The 24,789-nt window shown below is 41.7% G+C and overlaps 2 protein-coding genes across 3 annotated transcripts in view; both read left to right on the top strand.

Moving 5' to 3' along the window:
• Nucleotides 1–177: 177 nt before the first annotated feature.
• Nucleotides 178–11,708, top strand: LOC310867950 (CMP-N-acetylneuraminate-beta-galactosamide-alpha-2,3-sialyltransferase 1-like; the record flags this gene model as incomplete). Its single annotated transcript, XM_083778125.1, has 6 exons — nucleotides 178–468; nucleotides 3,673–3,866; nucleotides 8,006–8,185; nucleotides 10,244–10,289; nucleotides 10,807–10,926; nucleotides 11,486–11,708. 6 exons carry the CDS (start codon nucleotides 178–180, stop codon nucleotides 11,657–11,659), a joined length of 1,005 nt encoding a protein of 334 aa, XP_083634251.1. The 3' UTR covers nucleotides 11,660–11,708.
• Nucleotides 11,709–15,434: 3,726 nt separating this feature from the next.
• The window catches only part of cdc42se1 (CDC42 small effector 1), a 24,344-nt gene continuing 14,989 nt past the window's right edge, over nucleotides 15,435–24,789 (top strand). For both annotated transcript variants that reach the window (XR_014569055.1, XM_083761446.1), the window contains exon 1: nucleotides 15,435–15,566. The gene's annotated coding sequence lies outside the window, so the exon portion shown is untranslated. The remainder of the gene's footprint in view (nucleotides 15,567–24,789) is intronic.

The following is a 24,789-nucleotide window of genomic DNA, read 5'->3' as shown; positions in this document are numbered from 1 at the left end:
AGATTAATGGTTTGTTTAGATTTTCCTCTCTTTCGCTGTCTCTCTCGCTCTGTCTTTCTCTGTTTCTCTCTCTCTCTCTGTCTCAAAACCTTGGATTCTTAAGACACCAATGAGCTTATTTTGGTCCGTTGAGCTCCTAAAGTCCCCAAAAAACTGACTGACTTCATTCCACACACCATGCCTCTACCTAAACGGAAGAGAATCAGGACGTTCATGCTGCTGTTCTGCATCGTGACGTTTGCGACGTTCCTGTTCAGTTACACCTTCCGGGACCCCTCGCTCTACTTCTTCAAGTCCGCTTTTCGCCTGCCGGACAATTTGTTCTCCAAAGGCGCGTGTGCCTGTCGGCGGTGCATGAGGGAGCCGGAGGATGATCCCTGGTTCTCGGAGCGCTTCAACCTGTCCATTCACCCCCTCATGACCAGCGGAAACAGCTTACTGTCCGATGACACCTTCAAGTGGTGGCAGGTGAGATTCAGGGGGGGCCGTCACTGTTGTTCATACAATAACCTGGGGAACGCCAGTGGTGTAAAGTAACTTAAGTACATTTACTCAAGTACAATTTTGAGATATTTTTACTTTTTTCATTATTTCCCATTTTCAATACTTCTACTCCACTACATCTGCACTGAGCTTTGTCAGTAAAGCTTTGCACAGTCACGTGGATAAGAGGACTTTCTTTTTAGTCGTTTTTGTTATGGGCCTTCCATCTTGAACTCACTCTTTGCTATCTCTATAATAATAATAATAATAATAATAATGTATTTGTATTTACAAATGAAAGCAGCCAATTTAATCAGCTGCAATCCATGCCACCTGTTACAACAGGTGTCATGGCCAGGTGCCAGCGTTTCTAAAATAAATAATTAAAAATATATATACAGTATATATAAAAAAATAAAAAATAAATTATAATGTAAAATGACGTCTTGGCACAGGGTTGTTTTACTGCTTAAAACGTAACCTGACGTTCCTGGCACAGATTGTGTTCATACCGTGTGATGCATTGACAGAATGCAGAAGATGTGCTCTCACCCACACAGTTACACACACATTCACTGCAGTGATTGTTTAAAAAAAGAAAAGAAAACCTCATTTCAATTCAAGAACAGCTTGTGTAAATTGGAATTGATTCTTTGCTCTGCTATCAAGCCAAAACACACTTTCTTGAGGTCCCAAGGCATTGTGTGTTGTTTCTTTCCACCGACACAGCAGCATATAGTACGCTGAACTGATATACTGACCTATTCAGAGAGAAGCTTGCTTTAGTCATTATCACATCCACCTGACACCACATTTAGCGGCGAGAATAGAGAAATGAACACCAGCTGACCAGATGGTTTGGACTCATGATGGCGTAAGGCGGGGTCATGACCGCAAGACGTGGCACCTTTTGCCAATTCATTTTACCACTTTTTTCCCCTGCACATTTAATCATTATGCCAATTAACCCTTCCCACACCCTTGCCACTGTGAACCTGCCAGCGAGGAGCCCCCACTGGGACGATGAAGCACTTTCCCCGTCCTAGTGCTCCCGTTGACAGCCTGTAAGACCTTGAAAGCCTTGTGGAAGCCCCAGGAAGATTAGCTGCTGCTATGCACCAGCTAATGGGGATCCTAATAAAACTCTAAGAGTTGCTATAGTGCAGTATCCTGAAAGTACCCGAGCTTTCCTTGGCATAGAGGGGCGGATCAAACTAGCGCTGGAAACGGACACCGGCTCCCCTATTGGTTCACCAACCTATGGGCCCGCCTCCCCATGACCTCGCCCCCCTCCTCCTCCTCTCCCCTTCCCGGTAGAACACAGTGGAGAACAGTGACATCGCTGTTTGATTTATTATTGATTGATAATTTAAAAGATGTTAAGTTCTAATTATTTGTTTGTTTATTGTCATGATTTGGAAACATCTATGGGAAGAATTAATGGGGAATTATTTCCTGGTGCCCTTGAGCCTTCGTTGTTATATGCAAGGGGGTGGTACTGCGACACTCTTTCTAAAGTGTACTCATTTCCAGCTAGGTTTGAGGTGTAGTATGCTGTAGTCTGACTCTGACGTCTTTATTCTAGAGTATTATTAATTTAGCTTTCATATTTTACCGTTAAGTGACCGTGAGTGTTCTCTCCTAAATGAATAGCAGTTAGATAATGATGTGCATCTGTGTAGTGTAGTTGTGTGTTGTTAGCCTAGCTTAGCCTCAAACCTCAAAGATATATAACACTGTATGGCAGCTGGGCTGGCGTGGGTGTCAAGCTGATGAAATAACATTACTTTCAACATCCCCAAACACATAATATGCTCTCTAACGGGTTGTTCCATTATTAATCAGTTACAAAGTACGAGAATCAACAAACACGTCTTGACGGTCTGATGATAAACAAACTGTCAACACGGCTACCGGAAATCCTTGCCAGTCACGCTCCAAAATAAAGAACGAAACGGAAGTAGGGGGCGTGGCCAGGAATTCCGTGTATAGTCGTTCACCCAGGCTTTTTTTTACTTCTTTTGAAACAAAATGGCCTGACGCGTTTTGAGCTTGTATATCGGCTATTTTTGCTATATTCGAATTGAAATCTTGAATTTTTGCTATTTTTGAATTGGAATCCTGAAAATTTACATTTGTATGTAATTTCAAATGCCTTTAATTATACTTGTGTTGAAGCAATGAGCTACTAATTTAGACGGAAGTAATAAAAGCGAGTCATGTTTGCATGTTGTCAGGAATAGTGACAGCTGAAACCAATATTATATCAGTATTCTGACATAAACCTGAGGGCCACATTAAGTGAAGGTGGGGGCCGCATGTGGCCCCCGGGCCGCCAGTTGCCCACCCCTGCCCTAGACTGCGGTGCATGGTGGCCAGGTGCTTTACACCTGTGCCATCCGTTCCGAGGACACTGCGGTTTGCATTTCATTATTGCACATCAACATCACTTCACTGGAAAATAGTTTTCTCATCGGACACAACAAGCCTCTTTGACATCACAGATATCTTATTTCACGGTCCATCCAGATGCACATGACGGACGAAAACATGTCTCTGCTGTCATGCCTGATGCCTAGCAAGCATGTTTGTGCACATGCATAATTTTGTGACATATTGGTAATGTATGTTTGTTTACTAATCCAGACTCATTCTGTTCATTACAATAGACACAGTAAAATATGGAGTTTTCATTTAGCTCTGAGAGTGTAAATACCCATACATAACATGATGTTCCCGTGCATGTTTTCTTACCTGGTATTTGCTCTCTGGTACATAAATGCGACATACTAGCGTCATGTCCAGGGGGTGTACTTGTACATCAAGCTGCCTCACGCTACAGAAACAGGAGATAGGCTCCTGCCCTATGGGCCCCATGGCTCGGCAAGGCAAGGACATAAATGCAGACAGTGCACAATGAATGTGGCAAACCCTTTTGTGCCTTCATGCGTTGTCATTCCTAATTCGCACAGTGCTGTCACCGCACGGGTGCACGAGAGGCCAAGAGAATCTCGACATGCATTTAAGCTCCCCCCGAGGTTATTTTGTTGAGAAATGTGCTCTGTGTATTGAGGCCGTAGTGTTACTGTTGGCTGCGTTGCCCTTGTTCAATCACTTGTGGTTAAAGTAACCCCGGAGTCTGAACCTAATCTCAGACTGGTCTCTGCATTACATGCTGTGTCACACCAGTGGTTGCAGGCAGAGAGTCATCCGGCCAACTACACAGAAGTGGTGGAGGAGCTGTTCCAAGTCATTCCTGACGAGGCGCTCTACGCGGACGGCAGCCCTGAGCGCTGCAGGACCTGCGCTGTGGTGGGGAACTCAGGGAACCTCAAGGGATCGCAGTATGGTGACCTCATCGACTCCACCGATATTATTATAAGGTGATTTGTTGCTAAAGTGTTTTCTTGGCTTTTGCTCTGGAGCAGTGTTGTTTTTGGCAGAAAAATTTGATTTTAGTTTTAGTCGTATTCTCTTGAATAGTTTTCATTTAGTTTTAGTCACATTTTTAGTCACAGTGTTAGTCTAGTTTTAGTCGACTAAATATCATAAGATTTTAGTCTACTAAATGTACAGTTCATTTAGTCGAACAAAATGTATTTTGGCGGGCCTTTTTTTCACTTGCTGAAAATAGCCGATCTACAAGCTCACAACGCGTCGCGCTGCGATGCAACTAATGCAACTAATTGTAAAATGACTTATAGTGGATCTCTTGTCCACTAGTCCCTTCCTAAAATTTTAGTCTAGTTTTTATTTGTTGATGAAATTGTCAATATTATATTCAGTCTTACTTTTAGTCATCATAGCTTAGTTTTAATTAATTTCCATTTAGTTTTCGTCAGTGTAAAAAGGTAGTCAACGAACATTGACTACCTTAGTTTTAGTTTTAGTCGACGAAAACAACACTGCTCTGGAGCCACCATCATCAAGCCAACATTTCCACTTAGACATAAGATATCTCAAAATCTAATGGGAGGGAATTTGCCATGAGTGACACTTGCTGAGCGCAATAAAATGTTTTTTCCGTGAATAGAAGGGGAAATATGAGTGGACCAATCAAGTACGTTCTTTTTTTAAACCTTTTTCATTTGCGGCTTTCTTTTGTTTTAGCGATTTTATTTTTGACAGGGGGGCTAAATATGGCTAAATGTATTTTTTTTACTGCATTTTACAAAAGATATCTTAATTATTATAGTCATACTAGACCCCAGGAAATTATATCTTGCCACAAAAGATCACGGATCTACTGAATGTGAAGGGGGATATTAGGGGGCTCCCATACTGTGTGTCTTAGGCTTTTTCTTTGTCTCCGCCTCCTTCACATTCAATATATAAATGTATATTCCATTGCTCTTCATTTAGCATGCCGTGACTGTACCATGTTGTCTCTGTATGAAGCAACATTATTGCACTTATCTTTTCTGCCAGCTCTCACAGTGACAGCAGCATGCCACTACCGATTCAATTACAGGTTGACAGGACACTGCCAAGACAAGAGTTATTGTTTTACTTTAACAACACAATACTTCACATAAGTGTGTGGATATTTGTTATTATTATGCCAGCTAAAGCATCTCGAATGGAGTCATGCATGGTTGCTTGTCATTGCGTTAGAATGAACAAAAATGTCATCCTGGAAAGAGCATGTACAGTGTCAAATAAAAATGCTGCATAATATAGTTCCTAAGAACTTTTTGAAACGTTTGAAGCTTGAGAGCTCTGTTCAGAGTATGAGTAATTGCAGAGGAACTAATGAAATTAATATTAATATTTACAAAGGATATCACTGTTTTCAAAATTCAATCATGCTTGATCTGTCTCTCTCTCTCTTTAAGTGCTCCTGTTTGTAGTGGGATGAAAAATAACTGGCCTGTCATAGACGTGAGAGGGTCTCATTATTCAGATTCACTATCGAGTTCTCTGTGTGATGTGATAAGCTCTTGCAAATAATTTTCATTAAGATGGATGATAAACCCAACAGACGTAATGGATAGGCCACATTACATAGTTGACTGTTTGGAATTGGCTTTCCAAAAGGGGCTTTCATGTGTCAGTCATAAACCAGGTCGAAACTGTTTTAGAAAATTAACGTGCCAGCCATTTTGTTAGAGATATGTACTGTATATTATATGACATACAGTATATACAGTAGGCCTACATCAGATAGTTTCACATGTGACCATGTCACCTGTAATGGCATTCCTAATGGTTGAATTCCACCAACATTATGGGACACATCACAAAAACATCCCAAAAACGGGCCATTGTCAGCAACAGATACTCAATGTCGGGTTTTTATCTGACTTCGGGGCTTGGTGTGTCAGCTTTAGAGATTGTTGTTGTGTGTCATGGTGTAGTGTGTCAGCATTTTTAGAATCTGATCTCAGGTCAGAATGGGTTGATCAGACCAGTGTGTGTCCGGCGGAAACCTCGTATGAATCTGATCTCAGGTCAGAATGGGTTAAGGTAAACCACACAAATGTAACTCATTGTTGTGGTTTACCTTAAAAAAAACGTTTTGTGCGAACGCGACCCTTTGGTGTGATTTGGGCTTTAGAGCTGTGGTTCTCACAGTGGGGAGATATGATACTGACCATGATTCTATTCTGACCATGATGTATTGACATGTATGTAACTGGCCATTATGACTAACCACAAAACTGACATTCTGACATGATAATGTCATGATACTGATATACTAAGATGATAATGACATGATACTGACATAATGTACTAACATAATGACATGATGCTAACCATGATACGGACACTGACATGATACTGACACGATACTGACATCATTGACATGACACTGACCGCTGTTTGGGGTCCCAGGGGGTCCCCAGCTAAATGATTGATAGTTAGGTCTGTAAACTCAGGGTCAAATGGATAGGTCCATAGCCCTAACGCATAACAAACTGGAGGTCCTTGAAATTATAATGTTAGAGAACCACTGCTGTAGAGAGTTTAATCCCGCCGGGGTCACCAGTGGTAACAAACTTGGTCTTTAAGGTACTTTCAAATGAAGTGTCCTATTGTGATATAAGAATACATCATATTTAGCTAGTAGTTTCAGCCTGGCTACGGTGGAGGGCTACCTCACAGTGCCTCAAATAACATATCTCCTAATTGAATCCAGCACTTTCAAGTTTTTAATTATAAAGCCAAAAGCTTTTGCCAGAGAATCTCTCTCTCTCTCTCTCTCTCTCTCTCTCTCTCTCTCTCTCTCTCTCTCTCTCTCTCTCTCTCTCTCTCTCTCTTCGCAGCAATGCTTAACTCACCTGTCATTTTGTATTTTGACCATCTGTCTTCCTCTCAAAAGCTAGAACATGCATGTGCATGTATAGCTTTGGATGTGCAAGTAGAACAAACATGAACTATACTGGCTAGGCCTATAAAAGCGTAAAAAAAATATTATTTTATTTATACGTTTAACACTGAAGAGCTCAAGAACCTGATGTTGGATAGGAAATTGTGGAGGGCAGCGTTCCAGGAATCCCGAGTTGGTGTTTGCTAGATCTCACTCTCGCAGCAACTGACTGACCGACTGTAGCCAAGGCTAATTTGCAACCCCAGTCCCTGGTTAGGCCTTTCTATACAAATATGATCTACCTAAATAATCTTTTCTAAAAAATGACATACAAATACATCTAATCATCTAATCTACAAAAGCAATAACAGTTTTAAAATGTGCCTAAAATATTAATGTTCGCACCTCTGGCCCGATTTCTACCAAATCATCATTAAACATTTTGAGATCAGTTTGTCTTTTTATTTCAGTTGTTGGGCATTCCACAAGTGTCTCCTATCCCTTGTACTGAGTAAGAGGGACACACATAAAAAGACGAATACCAAACAACTCGCCCCGGTCGTACAGCCGGTGGAACTGCACGGCCTGGTATTCCTAAAGTAACCTAAAGTAAATTATGCGGTTAAACCTAACCTTATTCCTTAACCTTATTCCCTTATTCCTAAAGTTCCTAAACTTAACCCCAGTAAAACTATGCCTAACCTTAAAGGTATATTCAGTGATTTCACTTAATTCAAATATCACTTATTTTTTTGTTTTGTTGTGATAATCCTCCCTACTATAGAGTGTGCTGGCCATATAAGGAGTTCCTCCCTGTCCCCAGTTAACCCCTGGGGGTAAAAAAAACCTTAGGTTTCGTTTTTGACTCTCTATCCTGATTGGACGAAAGGCTGGGTCCCACAGCCAAAAACGAAACCTAAGGTTTTTTGAGTGAAATCACTGAATATACCTTTAAACTTTTTTAGGCCTATAACCTTATTCTCAGTAAAACAAAATAAGAATACCCCAACCGTGGCACAGAGTGGTCGGCGTGAGGTCGGCGAAAAAAAATCGAGGGGCGAGAAAGCCGCGAGATGGTTTAGGGGCGACCGTACCTGATACCAAAAAGACCACGGTACTGCAAACAGATAAATGTAGTCCAAAAGCATGGCGGCAGTGGCTAGATCCATTTCGACTAAAAAAAAGAGAAGCTTTGTTCTTTTGTCTTGGCAGAATGAACCAGGCACCCACTGCTGGCTTTGAAGAAGATGTTGGCTCCAGAACAACTCACCATGTGATGTACCCGGAGAGTTCCGTAGACCTTGGCAACACCACCCATCTGGTGCTGATCCCTTTCAAGACCCTGGACCTTCAGTGGATCATCAGTGCTCTGACCACAGGCACCATTAAACAGTGAGTCCATTCTCCATTGCACTGGATTGCAGCTTTTCAAATGACAATGTCCACACAGTGGAATAATCGTTGCTGTTGCGAGGAAACCTCATAACTCCATTTTTGAGGTTTTTGATATTTTGGCATAAATCTGTGCTATTGAACACCCTTTACGTCTGTGTGTTGTTTCTAAAATATTGAACCAATGGAAAGTAGTAAAAAGTGCTTTGGACAAATCCTCTTACCTCCATTGGACCCTCAAATGTCTGCTAAAGCAGCTAACTCCACCTCTTCCCCTCTCATGGAAGTAATAGACAATATATAAAGTTACAACACCAACTTGGATGAGGCTGTATTGCTTTGTTTTTAAAATATATGGTTTTCTTAATTTCCTGAAAAATGTATATTTTTCATTTCCTGAAAAATGAACATTTTGGAGTTATGAGGTTTCCTCCCGACAGCAGAGATATGCTCCAAAGGATAAATGGTTTATTGCCACCGTTGCACAATGTTTCTAGCCCAGTGGCTCTTCCCAGACAATGAGGATAGCAAGACACACTTACCATTATTCTAATTTGAGCTGGTCAGCTGACCATGCAATGACCCAGCTGGCAACAATGACACCATCAATGAAATGATGGAATGAAAAATATGACAATGCCATCTACAAGCTTGAGCTTGTACTGGCTATTTTCGCTATATTATTATTATTATTATTATTATTTTTTGCATTTTGAGTGGGGTGCAGCCAGAGGTTATGGATACTTGCAGGGTCCTTGGAAATGGAAAAGTTTGCAAATCACCTGACACGGACCACTAGAGAAACAAATTTGCCCTCACTCAAACACTTAATTGTAGGTGTAATTTGATATGGAAAATGAAGCGGCAATCATTTTACTCTATATATTCTACAGGGGAGTGCAGAGAACGAGGCTGAAATGAAAAGAGACATTTGCGCTCAGGAGCTTTGAGTTGACTATTTTAATCCTGTAACATTCACAGTCTTGATTTAGCTAATCAAACGTGCTAATTAAACCTGTCAGAGTTGATAGGTCGTTAGACGTACTCAGCAGTTCTGACGTGCATGTATGAAGAAGGGAAGAGGGCGCAATAAGCTACAGTATATAATGCTATGTGAATAGCTCCATTTATTAGGCACGTGCAGCTTACAATTTGATACGATGCACTCTTCATGTTCAGTTTATTGTTATTCTGACAATAGAAAATATAGACAGAAATGTACATGTGACATCAGTACTTACTGTAACACATATCAGTATCACTACCATGTTATTAAGTTAAATCTAGACAAATCAAAACAAGGCAATCTAGAGGTGAGCAGCTGAGCCAGGTGGCTCATGAGCTCTTCTGTCTGTGGTTCAACGTGTTTGTTTAGGCATTTACAGCACCCTCTGGTGGACAAACGACATACTGTATTGAGAACATTGATTTGAACATAGATTGACTGACAGAAAGCCTCTAATTATGCAATTCGTGCATGCACTTCATGCAGCTCAACTAATCATCTATAATTGCATGTGAGAATTGATTCATATAAAATAGACATGAGATGAGAAGACCTGTGGTGATATTGAAATTCAAACCAATTATGTCTGGATTAACGTTTGTCTACAATGTTGGAAACATTGTTTCTCATCCTCTGCCATTCATCACTATGTAACACAATAATTATTTCCTAGCATAATAGTTCCATATCTAACACCCGGTTAGATGATACATTAATATACAGTATAATAAATTCAGATTTGGTCTGAGCTTTCATTCTGAATGCACGTTTCATCATAATTATGCAAACTGCCTGTGTTGCCTAAGATGAAGAGCCTTTGTCTGTTCAAACTGGACATTGCATTTCAATATGTTTTTCTTTTCATCAATTCATCATACTGTATAATATTGAAATTCAGTGAGATGCAAATCACTTTTATTATTTATTAATTTCTTGTTCCTTGATTATGTTCCTATATTAATGCATGAGCTGTGTTTTCAGACTTCTTGTCCTACTCACTCAATATGCAAAAAAGGTACATTCAACTGAGTATAATCTTTCTTCTCTTGCAGCACGTATGTACCTGTGACGTCCAGGATAAAAGCAAACAAGGACATGGTGAGTTCAATGACTGAAGGCTTTGTTTTACCCTTCTAGTTTTCATGCTATTTGATTGAAGATGAATGTTCATCATCAGATAATCTTGTGATGTGATCAGTCTCAATACATTTGTCTTTGTCTGAAGAAAGTATGCTTGTCAGGCCTGATGTGTTAAACCTGTGTTGTTAATGTTTTAGATTAATCTATCCATCCTATCTAGGTTTCGTCATCATAACGCGACGGCCTCGTCACCAGGTCCGCGACAAATCCACTCTTTCTTTTTAATTATTAAAAAACGGCAAATTAAACACATTAAACAAATAGCGGGTTTAGCGTATTACGCAGCACCGACACATGGATTAAATAGTGGAGAACACGGGTTACGCAGTAGAACTGTTAATGGGTCCACATGAATTCCAGCCCTCAGCTGGCAGGATAGAGACATAATTGAAACCACTTGGATTTGTAACAAATATTGCTCCAAGGCTATATAGTCTGCACGGTACACCATGAAGTATAATTGTGTCTTTTTCAGGTGTTAATCTATAGTCCAACCTTTTTCAAATACGTCTATGAGACTTGGCTTGACAGTCACGGGCGATATCCTTCCACCGGATTCCTTACTTTACTGTTTGCCATTCACATTTGTGACAAGGTAAGTTGATATTTGTACTGTACAATTTACAACTTTCACCATATAGCAGATATGCTCATATCTCGTAGGCCTATTTAGTGAAAGAATTAATGGCATGAACCCTGGTCAACAAACAGTGATAATTGATAAGTGTGTGTGTGTGTGTGTGTGTGTGTGTGTGTGTGTGTGTGTGTGTGTGTGTGTGTGCGTGTGTGCGTGTGTGCGTGCGTGCGTGCGTGCGTGCGCGCGCGCTTCAAAGAAAGAATAGAACCGGTTAAAACAAATGCCCCTGCAATATTGTTTGTTGCATCACTAGTTCCATTATACTGTTAACTTTTAGTGTTTTAGGTTAAAGTATTTTTCAAGTGAAAGTAAATATTGGGTCAAAAATCGTGAAAATGTATGAGAACGACATAGAAACATAGGTTTTTCAAGAAAACTCTCAGGATTTAGAAGACATTTGTAGAATCGACCTCAGGTCTAAATGTGTTAAACATATTTAAGATGTTGAGTGTTTGTCTGGTATCAGGTGTGATGTCACTATGGTCACAGAGCTTTGTGCCCTGCATGTACACCACAGGTGAGCGTGTTTGGTTTCGGCGCAGACCAGTATGGAAACTGGCACCACTACTGGGAGGAGAACCATTTGGCGGGAGCGTTCCGACACACGGGAGTTCACGACGGAGACTATGAATACAACGTCACGCTGCTGCTGGCGGACAAACGCAAGATTCAGATGTTCAAAGGGAGGTGATGCTGCTTTTTCATGCACTGCAGAGGCAACGCGCAGAACCTTGATTAAGTGATGACAGCTCTGTCTTCCTTCTGGTGTTCCAGAAATGGCGGGGCTGTCAGTTTCAAACAAGACAAAGTGAAACAAGCCAACCTGACACTTGCCTGTGCTTATGCTGTAATTCACTTTATTGACAGTTATATCTCCACTCTCTGCCTTCATTGAACATTCCATTTTCACACTGGCATATACTGTATGGTATATCGTCATTGTCCATAACGGTTACTTTTTCAGGAAAGGGGCAACAATTGGATCCAAGTTATTCAGTCAGAAACTCTTGTTGATTGATTTTCACTGGTTAAATGTTCATGAAACACACAGATGGACTTTAACCTGGCATCCCTATTGTAGACCTTTTGGAGTGACAGGGGAATGTACATCTATGGAACATTTAGCCCAAAATGGGGTCCGGGCAACTCCCGGGGTCCCTGAGGGGTCCCCAACAAAATGAGTTCATAGATCATCTACAAGCTTGTGTAGGTCGACGTTCAATTAGATGATACTATACATCATACATTATACTATAGATTAACCACCTTAACCCTATACATTGTATAGGGTTTAGGTGGTTAATCTCATTTTGATTTGCAATATTTCATTTTGGGCCCACCTCAAAGATTCCCCGGGGTTCCCCAGAGCCAAATTTGAGAACCACTTATTTTATTAGCCAATTTTTTACGGTTCGAGTTAGACCAATACACTTTACTTACCAAGATGAGGTGGGACATACAGACAAATACAAATACACACAGTGGCTATATCCCCGTGTTCCATTTAGAATGACCAAAAACCCAGATTAGTTATCTCAAAATATGTCATTAACACAAACATAGCAATTAAGCCAGGCTACTTTTCTTTTCAAAGGTTGTTACACTGACTTGTTAAACAAGTCAGTGTTAAAAGTTTCTAACTTTCTCTAATTTTCAACTAAACCAATTAAACAAAACAAAAAAAGTTAGTACACATCAATTAGCTTGAAAAAGATCTGCAACAAGCTATGACTACACTTTCATCATGTGTTTTTTGTTGGCTCAAATATCTAGGATGAGAATTTACAGTGGGGTGACTTTGTGGCATTTGAATCAGACTTTAGGTATGTTTGTTTAAAGACAATGATAAGTTGCATGTGTAACTTATTAATTATCATTAAAAAGGGTATCTTTGAAAAACAAAGAAAAGTTCCCATAAAAAAAGTTCCCTCTTTAAGAGCAACATTTTGGCAAGTGTCTGACAGTGTGCGGGACCTTTTCTTTGTTTCTCAAAGATACCCTTTTTAATGTATGCTCTATGTATGCCCTACACACGTGTCACTAGCCTTCTGAGGTGCATCGGCCTTTTGCTAAATAACTTATTAGTGCCTTATCAAAGACATTTGTAAAAATGAAGAAATGGCCCTTAAAGTGCCTTTGATTAAACTTGAGAACATACTGTAGGTTGAGGAATATTTTGCCATTATATATAATTATGCTGTTGTAGTCTCTGCAGAAACCCAAATGCTCTCACGATAAAAAGGTGGTCCGAGTATGAGATTATGATATTATTGTGATAAATAACACCATGCTTTTGCTGTTAATAATGTGCATTTAAAGATTAGCATATTATATTATGCATGACAGAGCTAGCCATGTTGTCCCTGTGAGTCTAATCAGTAACTTGCTTAAGTAACCCCCAGAATGTATAAAAAGAAAAGTTACATAACCTAAATACGTACAGCTCTGAACCACTATGTTCTCACATTATTGCTTCCTCTGAAAAGCAAGTGTCATCATATGAGACAGGAAATATACCCAATGTACATTATGATCCTATACAAAGTGATGCTGGAGAACCAGCTGTCGATACTCAAGATGTTTCTCAATTGGGGACTCAGGTGCATTTGTGCGAACCCAGTTTCTGATCTGAAAGACTTTCCTGGTTTTAATGATGACCATCGTCGTCGTCATCATCATCTCCACATACTATTACTATTGTATGTTTTGGGGCTGGCAGTGGCTCAGGAGGTAGTGGCCGCCTGGGAATTGGAAGGTCCCCGGCAAGACACTGATACCCTGTGTGCTGCATGGTTTGTGAATGGGTGAATGTAATGCACATTGTAAAGCACTTTGGATGAAGGTGCTCTATAAATACAACACCAGTTTTCAATTGTCACTGGTCAAACTGGCCAAAATGAATGACGTTTCATTATAGGATAAAGGTGGCTTTCATATGTATTGGCACTAATCCTCTTCCCCCTTCACTCAAACTTTCATTCATCTTTTTACTGAGCTGTTTATGCTGTGAAACCCTACAAGAACATCCCTTTCAATGTAGTTTTCTGATGAGGGACAGTTTGCTCTTCTGTGTTTTTTCTTACTTATCAGTAGCCAGTTGAGTAATCCTTGTGAATAACTAAACCTAAAACATTTCAAATGACCAAAATATGATAAAACTAACTGTGGGGAATTCAGCAGGTGTAGTCGGGGTTGCCATGGCAATCAATTGGCTCAGGAAGACTTAGACTTAGGCTCATTGGGTCCACTGGCAGAACCTGACCAGAGCCTTTTCTTGCAGTTCTGTGTATCTGACAGACTCAAGGCCGGACACTACACTCTGTGGGGCGAACGTTTTCAGAGTAACATGGATTTCAGACATACACAAGTATGTACAGTTGTACGCACAGAGACGTGGCGCATTTATTGTAAAATTTGGCTCCCTCTAGTGTTCTTTGTGTGGCAGAGCAGAACCCAGCTCATCTCCCTTAGAGATAGGGTGAGAAGTTCAGTCAGTCAAATGCTGTCGTTTCGTGACTCGATCGTGGGTCTATTTAATAACTCCTATTGTGGCCCGATCTTTAGCTTTGTTAATTTCAAAATAAGAAGAGACATGTTTCCTCTTTAAAACTGTTTCTAAAATGTCTGAACCCAGTTACAGCAACGTGCAGCTAGCCAATCGCGGTGTGGGTTCAATCCACCAGGATGAAGTTACTAATGTTGCTTTGGAGAGGGAAGTCTGGAACTCTCTGCTGGAGCTGTTGCCCCTGCGACCTGACTCTGGATAAGCGGTTGAAAATGGATGGATGGATAACAGATGTTTGTTATGAGCACACACAAGCCACAAAAAAGTGAAATAAACAGATAAGATGTAACATTACTCGAGTGGAGTTGGCAGTGAAAAATGCTGCTAATGAGACACAAGACTGTGGAAACGGAAGTGAATTATCTCCATCACACACCCCAAATGGGTGTAATATAGCTACTTAACTGCTTATTTTTTATTTTACTTGGTAAAAAGCAACAACTAGTCAGTAATCTTACATAATGCAAGATTCACTCAACGTCTAGACCTCGTTTACTCTGTAAGAACTCTGACCCCATACCATATTTTTAAGCTATGTTAAGCAGAGCTGTAGTCAGCCTAGCTTGATGTGAAGCTTACAGTATGTCAATATCCTTACCCTTATATGGTATAGGTATTTAACTGGTGGAAAGACTAGGCCTATTAACTACCGTAGTCTCTCTCGAGACAGACTGTTGACTCACGTCAATTCAAAGGAAAAGAGGGCACTGATTCTCCTTTATTTGCTTACGGGTTCTCAGATTGGTATTTAACAGATACATTACACATCCTTCCAACGTGCAGTGTGTTGGCTTTGTCAGAGGGGGGAGCTGTTTGACAGCATAACTCCACCCGACCACTACAGTCGGGTGGGGAAAGGAGGTGGGGAAAAATCATTTTTAAAAGAGAAGAATTTCCTGATTGACGAACCACACCTCAAAACACGCAGGACAGACAAGACTGAGTCCAGTGTCCGTTTTGTTATTATTTGCTTTGCCTTTTGCGGGTGGATCCAAAAGAAAAGGGGTGAAGGTCTGAACGACCGCGACTATAGGTGAGTTGGGTTGAATGAGGAAAACCTAATTTATATACCGACAAGCGACATCGTATGTGCATGGTAGCCTACTAAGGAGAATATATAATGTATGAGGTTTATGCACGTTACATTACTAATCTGAGTTACATTATGAAATAGAAACAATGAAGTGACTTGTGTCAAAAGAGTTTTCTAAAGTGTACTGTGTAGTTGAAGAGTGAAGACACGAGTGAATTGTTTATGATGAAAATCATGGGGTAAACTTGAACGTAACATGATGTTATACATGTGCCTGACAGATGTATTCAGATAACTTATTATTACAGGAAACCACAGAAACCAATAAAGTTTGTGTGCTGCCTGCTGTGTATGCATGAAAGCTACAGTAAAATAGGCTACAGTGTATCCATTTGTATCTCTGACACATGGCTGTTTCTACTGTACTGTAACTATTAGTACAGAATAGTAGACTATAGTATACATGTAGTAGCTATATGTAGATGTACACAATGTTATAGCATCTGAAGACTATAGTGTACTCCTCAGAGTGCAGATCTCCGCCAGGCAGGATTGCCTATACCCAGGGGGGATGTGTCAGTCGTGAGGCGTGCATCTGCTAGAAGCCCCTACAACAAGCGATACCAATTTCGGTGTGAATGGATGTTGCGTTGGCTGTAGCCCACACTTTTTTTTATTGAGAGCTACTTTCAAAATGACCGGCTCAACAAGATCTACCCACCAAAGAAATGATATTATTCCATTGCTGAAAATAGTAAAAAAAAAAAAGTAGGCCCTACCTCGGGGGGCTTTGGAATAGCGGCGCTGGCATCACATTTAAGAGAAACACACTTGGAATGGGAAACAGAGGGTGAAAAATGAAGACAAAAGTTTTGTATATAACCGTTTGTAACTGACGTTTGTGCGCAACACTTTTGAAAACAGGCCCCTTTTTTATGTCAATCAATCGTGGCAGATGCCACAAATATTTTAATTTTATTTAAACCAGTAAGACACCTGAGGGCGAGAAGCGACCTCGCGTGCACGCATTCGCGCATGGGTGACAGCAGACTGCTGGGCGAGCGCTGGCACTTTGGCATTGGGGGGGTCAGATCAACATTATGGAATGAATTCTGTACTGGCCATACTATGGAGAGTGTACAGGGTTTGATGAGGTCAGATCAACATAATTATGGAATGTCAGAACAGGTCAGCTCCATATATGGAGATCTAAGGGTGGCATGCAGTGGGGGCAGTGTACAGGCTTTATGTAACAAAACCAACAACGGTATATGTGTACAGTAATACACTATTAGTACCGGTATACACACAGTAATGACAGTATCCAGCCAGGGAGAAAACGTGTGAAAAATGGAACATGTTTGTTCCATTTTTCACTGCTCAGGCAGGAAACAATGTCAGGCTGAACTCAACACTTAAGGAAACCATGTTTTCTAAATATAGCGCCGTGTCTTCCTCCCCAGTGTGCGTCCATGCAGGTCTTCTTCTCCTCACTGACTCACCCGGCAGGCAAAAGGCAGCAGTGGGGCCTAATTTATGCCCTGTGCGTCGCAGAGGACAGATGCGTTGTGAGCTTGTAGGTCTGCTGTCCTCGTGCTAAAGTACAGTATATAAGGAATGGGGGCTGTAACTGTACTGTGGACCCAACCATCCAAATTAAAGGCTTGGATCCATTTTAGGGGGAAGTTTTTGGACTCGGGCAGGCCTGGAGTCAGTGGTTTGACAAGAGAGTGGTGGTGATGAAAACGGGGAAATACTGGTATAATTATGGTCGCTGTCGGTTGGAAACCTTGTATGTCCCCTAAACCATTCTTTTTTCACAGCGTGTGTGTGGTGTGGGGGACCATGTGTGTTCCAATGATTCCAATATATTTGTCAGAAGCACATGTTGATACTTTTAACTATAAACAGTGGAAATAGCAGACCTACAAGTTTACGACGGGTCACATTGCGACCTGTGAGTGAGCTTGTGGATTTGCTATTTTAGCTTATACGTTGGGCTCTTGTGCGACGTTAATTTAAAAACATTAAAATGCAGATACAAGGTTTCTAGCCGACAGCAGCGCTATTTATTACTACTCATACATCCTCATCACAGCTTGATGTAAGCTCCAACCTTTAGTTGTCTGGACTCCAGAAAACTATAAAGGTTTAAGTGACTCATTTCTTATCTCCCGGGGGAACTGTTTTGTCGCTAAGCAACCGCACTCGAAATCCTGGATATTGCTGCTGTTGCCGCGGTGACGTCAGTTTATTGAACATGCTTTCTCAGGCTGGTTACTGGTTTTCAAAGTGGGGTCCGGGGGAGCCTCAGGGGGCCTTGAGGGTGTTCCAGGGGGTCCCCAGCAAAATCGAGTTGTAGTGAGCATGTAGAACAGATATTTCCCCCCCTAAAATATGTGAATTTTGTTTTTGTATGGAGGTTCTTGGCGCAGAATATTAATACAAAAATAAATACCTATTAATTTGGTAGGTCCTTGATATGAAAAAAGTTGAGAACCGCAGATTTATACATGCATGTGGATGGAACCTTAAAGTGGATCAACACGTTCTAACATGGTCCTGACTGAGTGTGCATGACGTGCGTTGTTTGTGACGTGTGTGTGTGTGTGTGTGTGTGTGTGTGTGTGTGTGGGGGTCCTGACTCAGCCATCAGTGTGACGTCGGTCGGCGGTCGGGGTGGAAGTGAACTCTTTTAAGTGTACTTAAAGAGTGACATTACCTGCTTATAATATTTCTCTTGTTCACTCTGTCTCTTTCTCTTCCTGTCTCTAGTCTATTGTCTGTCTGTCTGCCTGCCTGCCTGCCTGCCTGCCTGCCTGTCTTGTCTGCCTGCCTGTCTGTCTGTCTGTCTGTACGTACGAGGCATGGCAGCCAGGTATTGTTTGTCAGTGTGTGACTGTGTGGTGTTGTGTGACCGGAGGTTGCTGCTCACCCAGAGACCTTACCTCATCCTGCTGCAGTGTACAGATGAACACGTGACCTTTTGACCCTCTGTTAAACACTCACTTTGTCCCTGAAAACTCAATCTCTCTCTCTCTCTCTCTCTCTCTCTCTCTGTGGGAGGTGATGGTATTAATGGAGGTCAGACTGGAGAGATGTTGAGTCATTGTGGTTTTTTGGGTTCATTTGGTTCATGCAGTTGTGTCGGTTAATTCCACCGTATTTCCCCTCCTCTCTGCCGGTGTTGGAAACAGTCGCTGACAAATTAAACCCAACCCCAAGACGTCGTCCGTTGACACTTTTCACCAACATGACTGACCTGATTTTTCCGAGCGCATGTCGGCGGTTAAAAGGTTTTTTTTCTCTTCTTTCTGCTCTCCTAATGGCCCACATGTTTGAGTGCATCATGAAAGAGAGCCGTTGTTCGCTAGACCAGTAGACCTTCCACCTAAACGGACCAACACGCCACTGAATGAGCACCTCTCTTCTCCTCTCCACCTCCTGACCACCCAGTCCATCTATCTATTCATCTGGCTCTACTGACCTAGTCTTTCTCTCAGGAAAAAAATTGTCCGATATACTGTAGGCCTACCTGACTTCTTTGATTACATCAGTGTCTGCAATTATGCAGTCGATGTGTCCTGCGTTTGAAACCTTATTTGAGGGGCAGCGGTGGCCGAACGGTTTGCGGAGTGGTCTTGATACCGGAAGGTCGCTAGTTTGTATCCCCGGACCGGCACGTTACAATTACCACCGCTGAAGTGCCCTTGAGCAAGGCATTGAACCCCTACCATGAAATGTTCTATGAGCAGGGCCTGGCTGTAAACAAGTTCTTGAGCTTAGTCCAGTTACCCTGGCTAAACATAGTAACTTTGCTTTACTTTGTCCATTATGCTGCAGTAGGTGAAAGTTATCAAACATTTTCAGAAATAGCAGATCTACAAGCATATCTATAAGCTTGTAGATTTTGCTGTTGTTTCACAGTTTTCTAAGGCCTATTTAAAACAATCTATATGTTTTTCAAAATCGATTAGAATTGATATTGCTTTTTTGAAATTATATTCATTAATTCTCTCAAAAATGGAGGGATGGCTCAAAAACATCAGTAATCGGCGGTCAAGGACTGGCATCGGACCCACAAATGTGCCATCTCTCTGTGAATGAATACTGTCAGGATGTTTGCGTCAAAACAGAGATGTAAACAGTGCGTGTTGCTGTAGTCCTGTCTGGTGTTGTGTTACGTGGAGAGCACTTAACTAAGCTCTACAAACTCCACAGAGAGGGAGAACAGGAAGTGGAGTGGTTAGTTCTGTGTGTAAAACTGGGCACTTTGCCGTCCAAAGCTCACAGTTAGTCAGACTATTTACATTTAGTGGCGGTCATGTACAGCAGTGTTCTACTTCTAACCATTCGCTTTATATGACTCAATAGTTCTACAAGTCAGGGTTTTTAGCATTTTTGGAACAGAAAACCTCAAGGTCCCGGTAGGATAAGGAAATGTTCTGTAGAGTTTAATTAGTATTTATTTTTCTTCTCACTATATCAGCTTGAAGTCCAGACGAGTGTTATCAACCTCTTTGATTGCTGTGGGTTTCAAACCTGTGACCTGTGTGTGTGTGTGTGTGTGTGTGTGTGTGTGTGTGTGTGTGTGTGTGTCTATGAGAGTGTGTAACTCATCTGATTAATGAAGCAGTGATCATGTTGAGTCTGAACCTGCCACGGGTCCTTATGGGTGACGTCGTGTTGACGTGGGATATGTTTAGTTGGCGTTTGTGTCCCTCTGGCTCATGCTTGATGACATCATGCTGGATGTCCTTAGATCCCCATCTGAACGACCGTTAGACAGAGATCCTGTTGATGTTTAACCACGCACGCACACGCACACACACACACACACACACACACACACACACACACACACACACACACACACACACACACACACACACTTTGAACCAATTGATGTTAACACACACATGCACACACTCCTATACAAACCTGTGTGCACTCTATCTCTATCTCTGTCTCTCTCTCTCTCTCTCTCTCTCTCTCCCTTCCTCATTCTGTGTACAGTATGTCTGTCTCTCTCTCTCTCTCTCTCTCTGTGTCATGAGAGCAGTATAGTCATTAGTGTGCTATCTTTGGAATCATCAGAGAATCAGGCAGACAGACATACAGACGCAAGATTGCTCGCTCAGCGTGGGATCTGGTTCTCTGCTCTACACGTCAAGTTCCTGAGACAACTAGTGATTTGACACTTTAATAAAATTGAATTGACAGACAGACACGCAGGCAGGCAGGCAAGCAGGCAACGCCTCAAATCCAATAGAAACATAATGCGTACTTTTGCGTAGTTTAAGGGCCGATGTAAAACATCATCTCCATGTTTGGTTCCATTCTGGAGTTTACAACAGCACTCTGAAGCACCATGAAAACATTCCTGCTGTATCAGATGATGCTGGGACTTCTGGACGCACTCCAGACTCTCTCTCTCTCTCTCTCTCTCTCTCTCTCTCTCTCTCTCTCTCTCTCTCTCTCTCTCTCTCTCTGTGACAGTATTTTATTCTGACACATTCTGAGGAGAACACACACATCACATGAAAGAGAGATAGTCATGCATGAACGTGAGAACACATGCAGTTTTAAAACAACACGGTGATGATCATGCTTGGTTTATGCTTCATGCAAACATGGCCGATCTGTTAGCCCTTATAAGAAAGCTTGAAGCAAGGATTAAACGCCACAGCAGTTTCATACATAAGAGTGTCAGGTTGGATGTTAAGTCATATTATACTGCCTTTTATAGTACGTTAGCCTATGTTTTACTTATGTTAACACTAGTAAAAATAGGGTAACATAATATATAGTAGTATATATTACAGACACATTGGGGTGGGCTAGATCTACCAAAGGTTTGAACTGTGCAACAGCTGGTGGCTGTTATTATTATTGCCTGCTGGTAGTCTTGATTAAACTGCACTAGTCTTAAGGTGTCGTGGTTTGTTGTGTTTACAGTGCATAGACATATATAAAGGCTAGGTGGCTCAAGGCGGAGTCTCTGACGTAGTTCACCCGGCGGCCATCTTGCGTCGTCGTTGATTTACAAACTGATTGGTTTATTACAAACGTTGTCAACGTGGCTATGATTCAGGGCGTGTATCTGCTTAATTTTATTAATTTTTTATATTAACGTCGTATAAAAGTATTTATAACAAACCAAACCGTTTGAAAATCGGTTGAAAATTGAGCAAGTTATGGTTATTTAAAAGTACATGCCCCATAGACACAATGTTATGCTGCCCCGAGGTAAGATGGCCGCCACGTAGCAACGTCGCTCTCCATTGGCCAGAGCATGAGTAGTGAGATTTATATATATATATATATATATATATATATATATATATAGAGAGAGAGAGAGAGAGAGATTTCTTATATATATCTATGGTGCTTATCCCAGCTACAGACTGAGATGTCCCTTCTCACTTGCCATCTCTCGCGAGAACCGGTAGAAGCTACAGTACGTGAGGGCCTGATCAACGGTAACCCCATTGGCCAAAGCCGGTCATGTGACTAGCAGAGGAACTGCAGGTCTCTGTGCGTCTCTTATAAATATCAGTGTCTTACTCTGAACTGTGACGTGACAACATCATTTATCTTACTCCAGCCATTCGTTATTATCTTCTGTTGGCTACCTACCTTTTGTTTAGTTGTAGCTCCCTTCGGGAAGGAGTTCATTATAGGCTTAAGTTATAGGTTGTCCTCTTGTTATTGGTTAGTTAGTGTTTTCTTGGTCTCCTTTTCCTTTTGGAACACCATACCACTGACTGTACCGCCTGTAAGTGCTCGTAAATAGTCCGCTCTAATATCTTTCTCTCTAACTTACACTCCTTATTACTCTTATTATAAATGTACTTGAAAGTCGATTAACTTCCATCATGTATTTGTTGAGCCATTTTTGTACTGAAAACCAATACTTTTGTAACTTTGTAACCTTTTTCTACAAGTGCAAGTAATATTTTTTTCAAATTTGCAGTCTGTCTGTCTGAACAAGCAAATACCGATTGGTTGTTGTAATCAGTGATGCAGATGACATACGTACATCATCATACCCCCTTGTAGCAACTTGTTGCGTGTGTGTGTGTGTGTGTGTGTGTGTGTGTGTGTGTGTGTGTGTGTGTGTGTGTGTGTGTGTGTGTGTGTGTGTGTGTGTGTGTGTGTGTGTGTGTGTGTGTGTGTGTGTGTGTGTGTGTGTGTGTGTGTGTGTGTGTGTGTGTGTGTGTTTGTGTGTGTGTTTGTGCATGCGGTTGCATTAACATTAAGCTATAGCGTTAAGCTGACATCAAACAAAAGTTGAGTCTACAGTACATTACAACATGCGTCTCCCAGGAACTGTATATGTAAACCCTCTACTGACTATAAATGAAGAGTGTGTGTGTGTGTGTGTGTGTGTGTGTGTGTGTGTGTGTGTGTGTGTGTGTGTGTGTGTGTGTGTGTGTGTGTGTGTGTGTGACTGCGCGGTGAGTCCACCTAGCTTGGACCACACCCAGTGTTTAGCGTGTGTGTGTGTGTGTAACAGTGATCGGTGTGATGCTGTGTGAGAAAGTGAAATACTTTGCGTGTATAGTTGTATACTGCTGTGTTGCAACAACACACACACACACACACACACACACACACACATTCCTCAGTGTTTCCTCAATGTCTTAAACACACACACAGCCTAAGGGTGTGTATACAGTATAAGTGCATGTGTTATTATGGGATGTTTAATCAGAGTGTGGGTTGGATGCCACAGTAACACTGCAACACGCGCACACACATTCACAGGCTTTTAAAAACATGTAAAGGACAAAGTCTCCCTCTCATTTGCACACGCGCGCGAGCACACACACACGCACACACATGCCAGTGGTAAATAGGAGAAAGTACAGTCCAGTGATCAAAGTCCTGTTTACAGTTGTGTGTGTGTGTGTGTGTGTGTGTGTGTGTGTGTGTGTGTGTGTGTGTGTGTGTGTGTGTGTGTGTGTGTGTGTGTGTGTGTGTGTGTGTGTGTGTGTGTGTGTGTGTGCGCGTGCGTGCGATGTTTAAACTGGATAACAACATTCCTCTTTATACTGGAGAGAGAGAATGCATATGAGGGGAACAGAGAGCTTAGCTGAACTACTGCAGACTCACTCAGAGAGTGAGGGACACAGTCGGTAGTGCTGTCGCCTCACAGCTAGAAGGTCCTGGGTTCCATTCCCACTGGGGACGCTGTGGGCGCTGGCGGCGTGTCCTCTCCTCCGCGTCATCAGTGCCCATACCTGCATGAGGTGGGGTTGGAGAAAGGGCCTTTCTGTGTGGAGTTCTCCCCGTGTCCCCTAGGTTAGGTAGTAGGTACCCTCACAAAAAACATGCAGTGATCCTGGTCTCTAAACTGCCTCCCCCTGGCCAGCCGGGGCGCCTGATGGAGGGGAAAGGAACTGGTCGGAATAACGTGTTCCCTGGCTTCCACGCGCTACGTCCAGCGTAATATGTATACATTGTTAAACCCTGAATACATTTCAATAAAGTATATATAAAAAGTGAAATTCTCCCCCTATCATGTGAGAAAAAGCCGCTGTCCACTGCCACTTCAGAAGCAAAACAAAAAAAAGAAATGCCATGGACTGGTTATATCAGTATAAAATTCACGTTATAGCTGCTTTAAGGCTGATATTTTTTATTTACGGCAATAATCCTCTTAATCACTTGTTCACATTATGTTCTGGATGTTATTTTAGGTAGCAGGGGAAGCCCACCCTCCTGAGAGAACTCATTTTGTCCGCTCGTATATCCGTGATCTTGTTATTTCAGTCATGATGACCCACTTTTCATTGTTTTTAAGTACTCTATTTACGTGATCATTTACCCCGTTGTGTGTGTTGACTAGGGTTCAAACTGTTTACTCTGATCTTGAACTTTGCAATTTGCTCCGGATAAGAGAAGCGCATCTGCTGCATGAGTAGATTGTGAGCATCGCTGCCTACCTATTGCATGGGACAGTCATTAACCCATTTTGGTGTTTTAAAGCATTATGTTATACTTTAGCTATTCAAAAATAGCAGATCTACAAGCTCATAGCTAGCTACTATGAACTTGTAGATCTGCTATTTTCGTGAAAATGTGCCTCAAATCTTTGAATATATATTATTACTGAGTGGACATTTTAACTCTAATCTTTGCTTCTGGGGGGGGGGGGGGGGGGTCCCTGCAGGGATAACATATTTTCAGATGGGGGGGCGGGGGCATATTACATAAT

This window comes from Protomyctophum parallelum, assembly GCF_964188405.1.
Source record: "Protomyctophum parallelum genome assembly, chromosome: 1".
In the NCBI taxonomy this organism is placed as follows: Eukaryota; Metazoa; Chordata; class Actinopteri; order Myctophiformes; family Myctophidae; genus Protomyctophum; species Protomyctophum parallelum.
The sequence above is the reverse complement of the archived record's forward strand: the minus strand, read 5'-3'. Positions and strand labels throughout refer to the sequence as shown.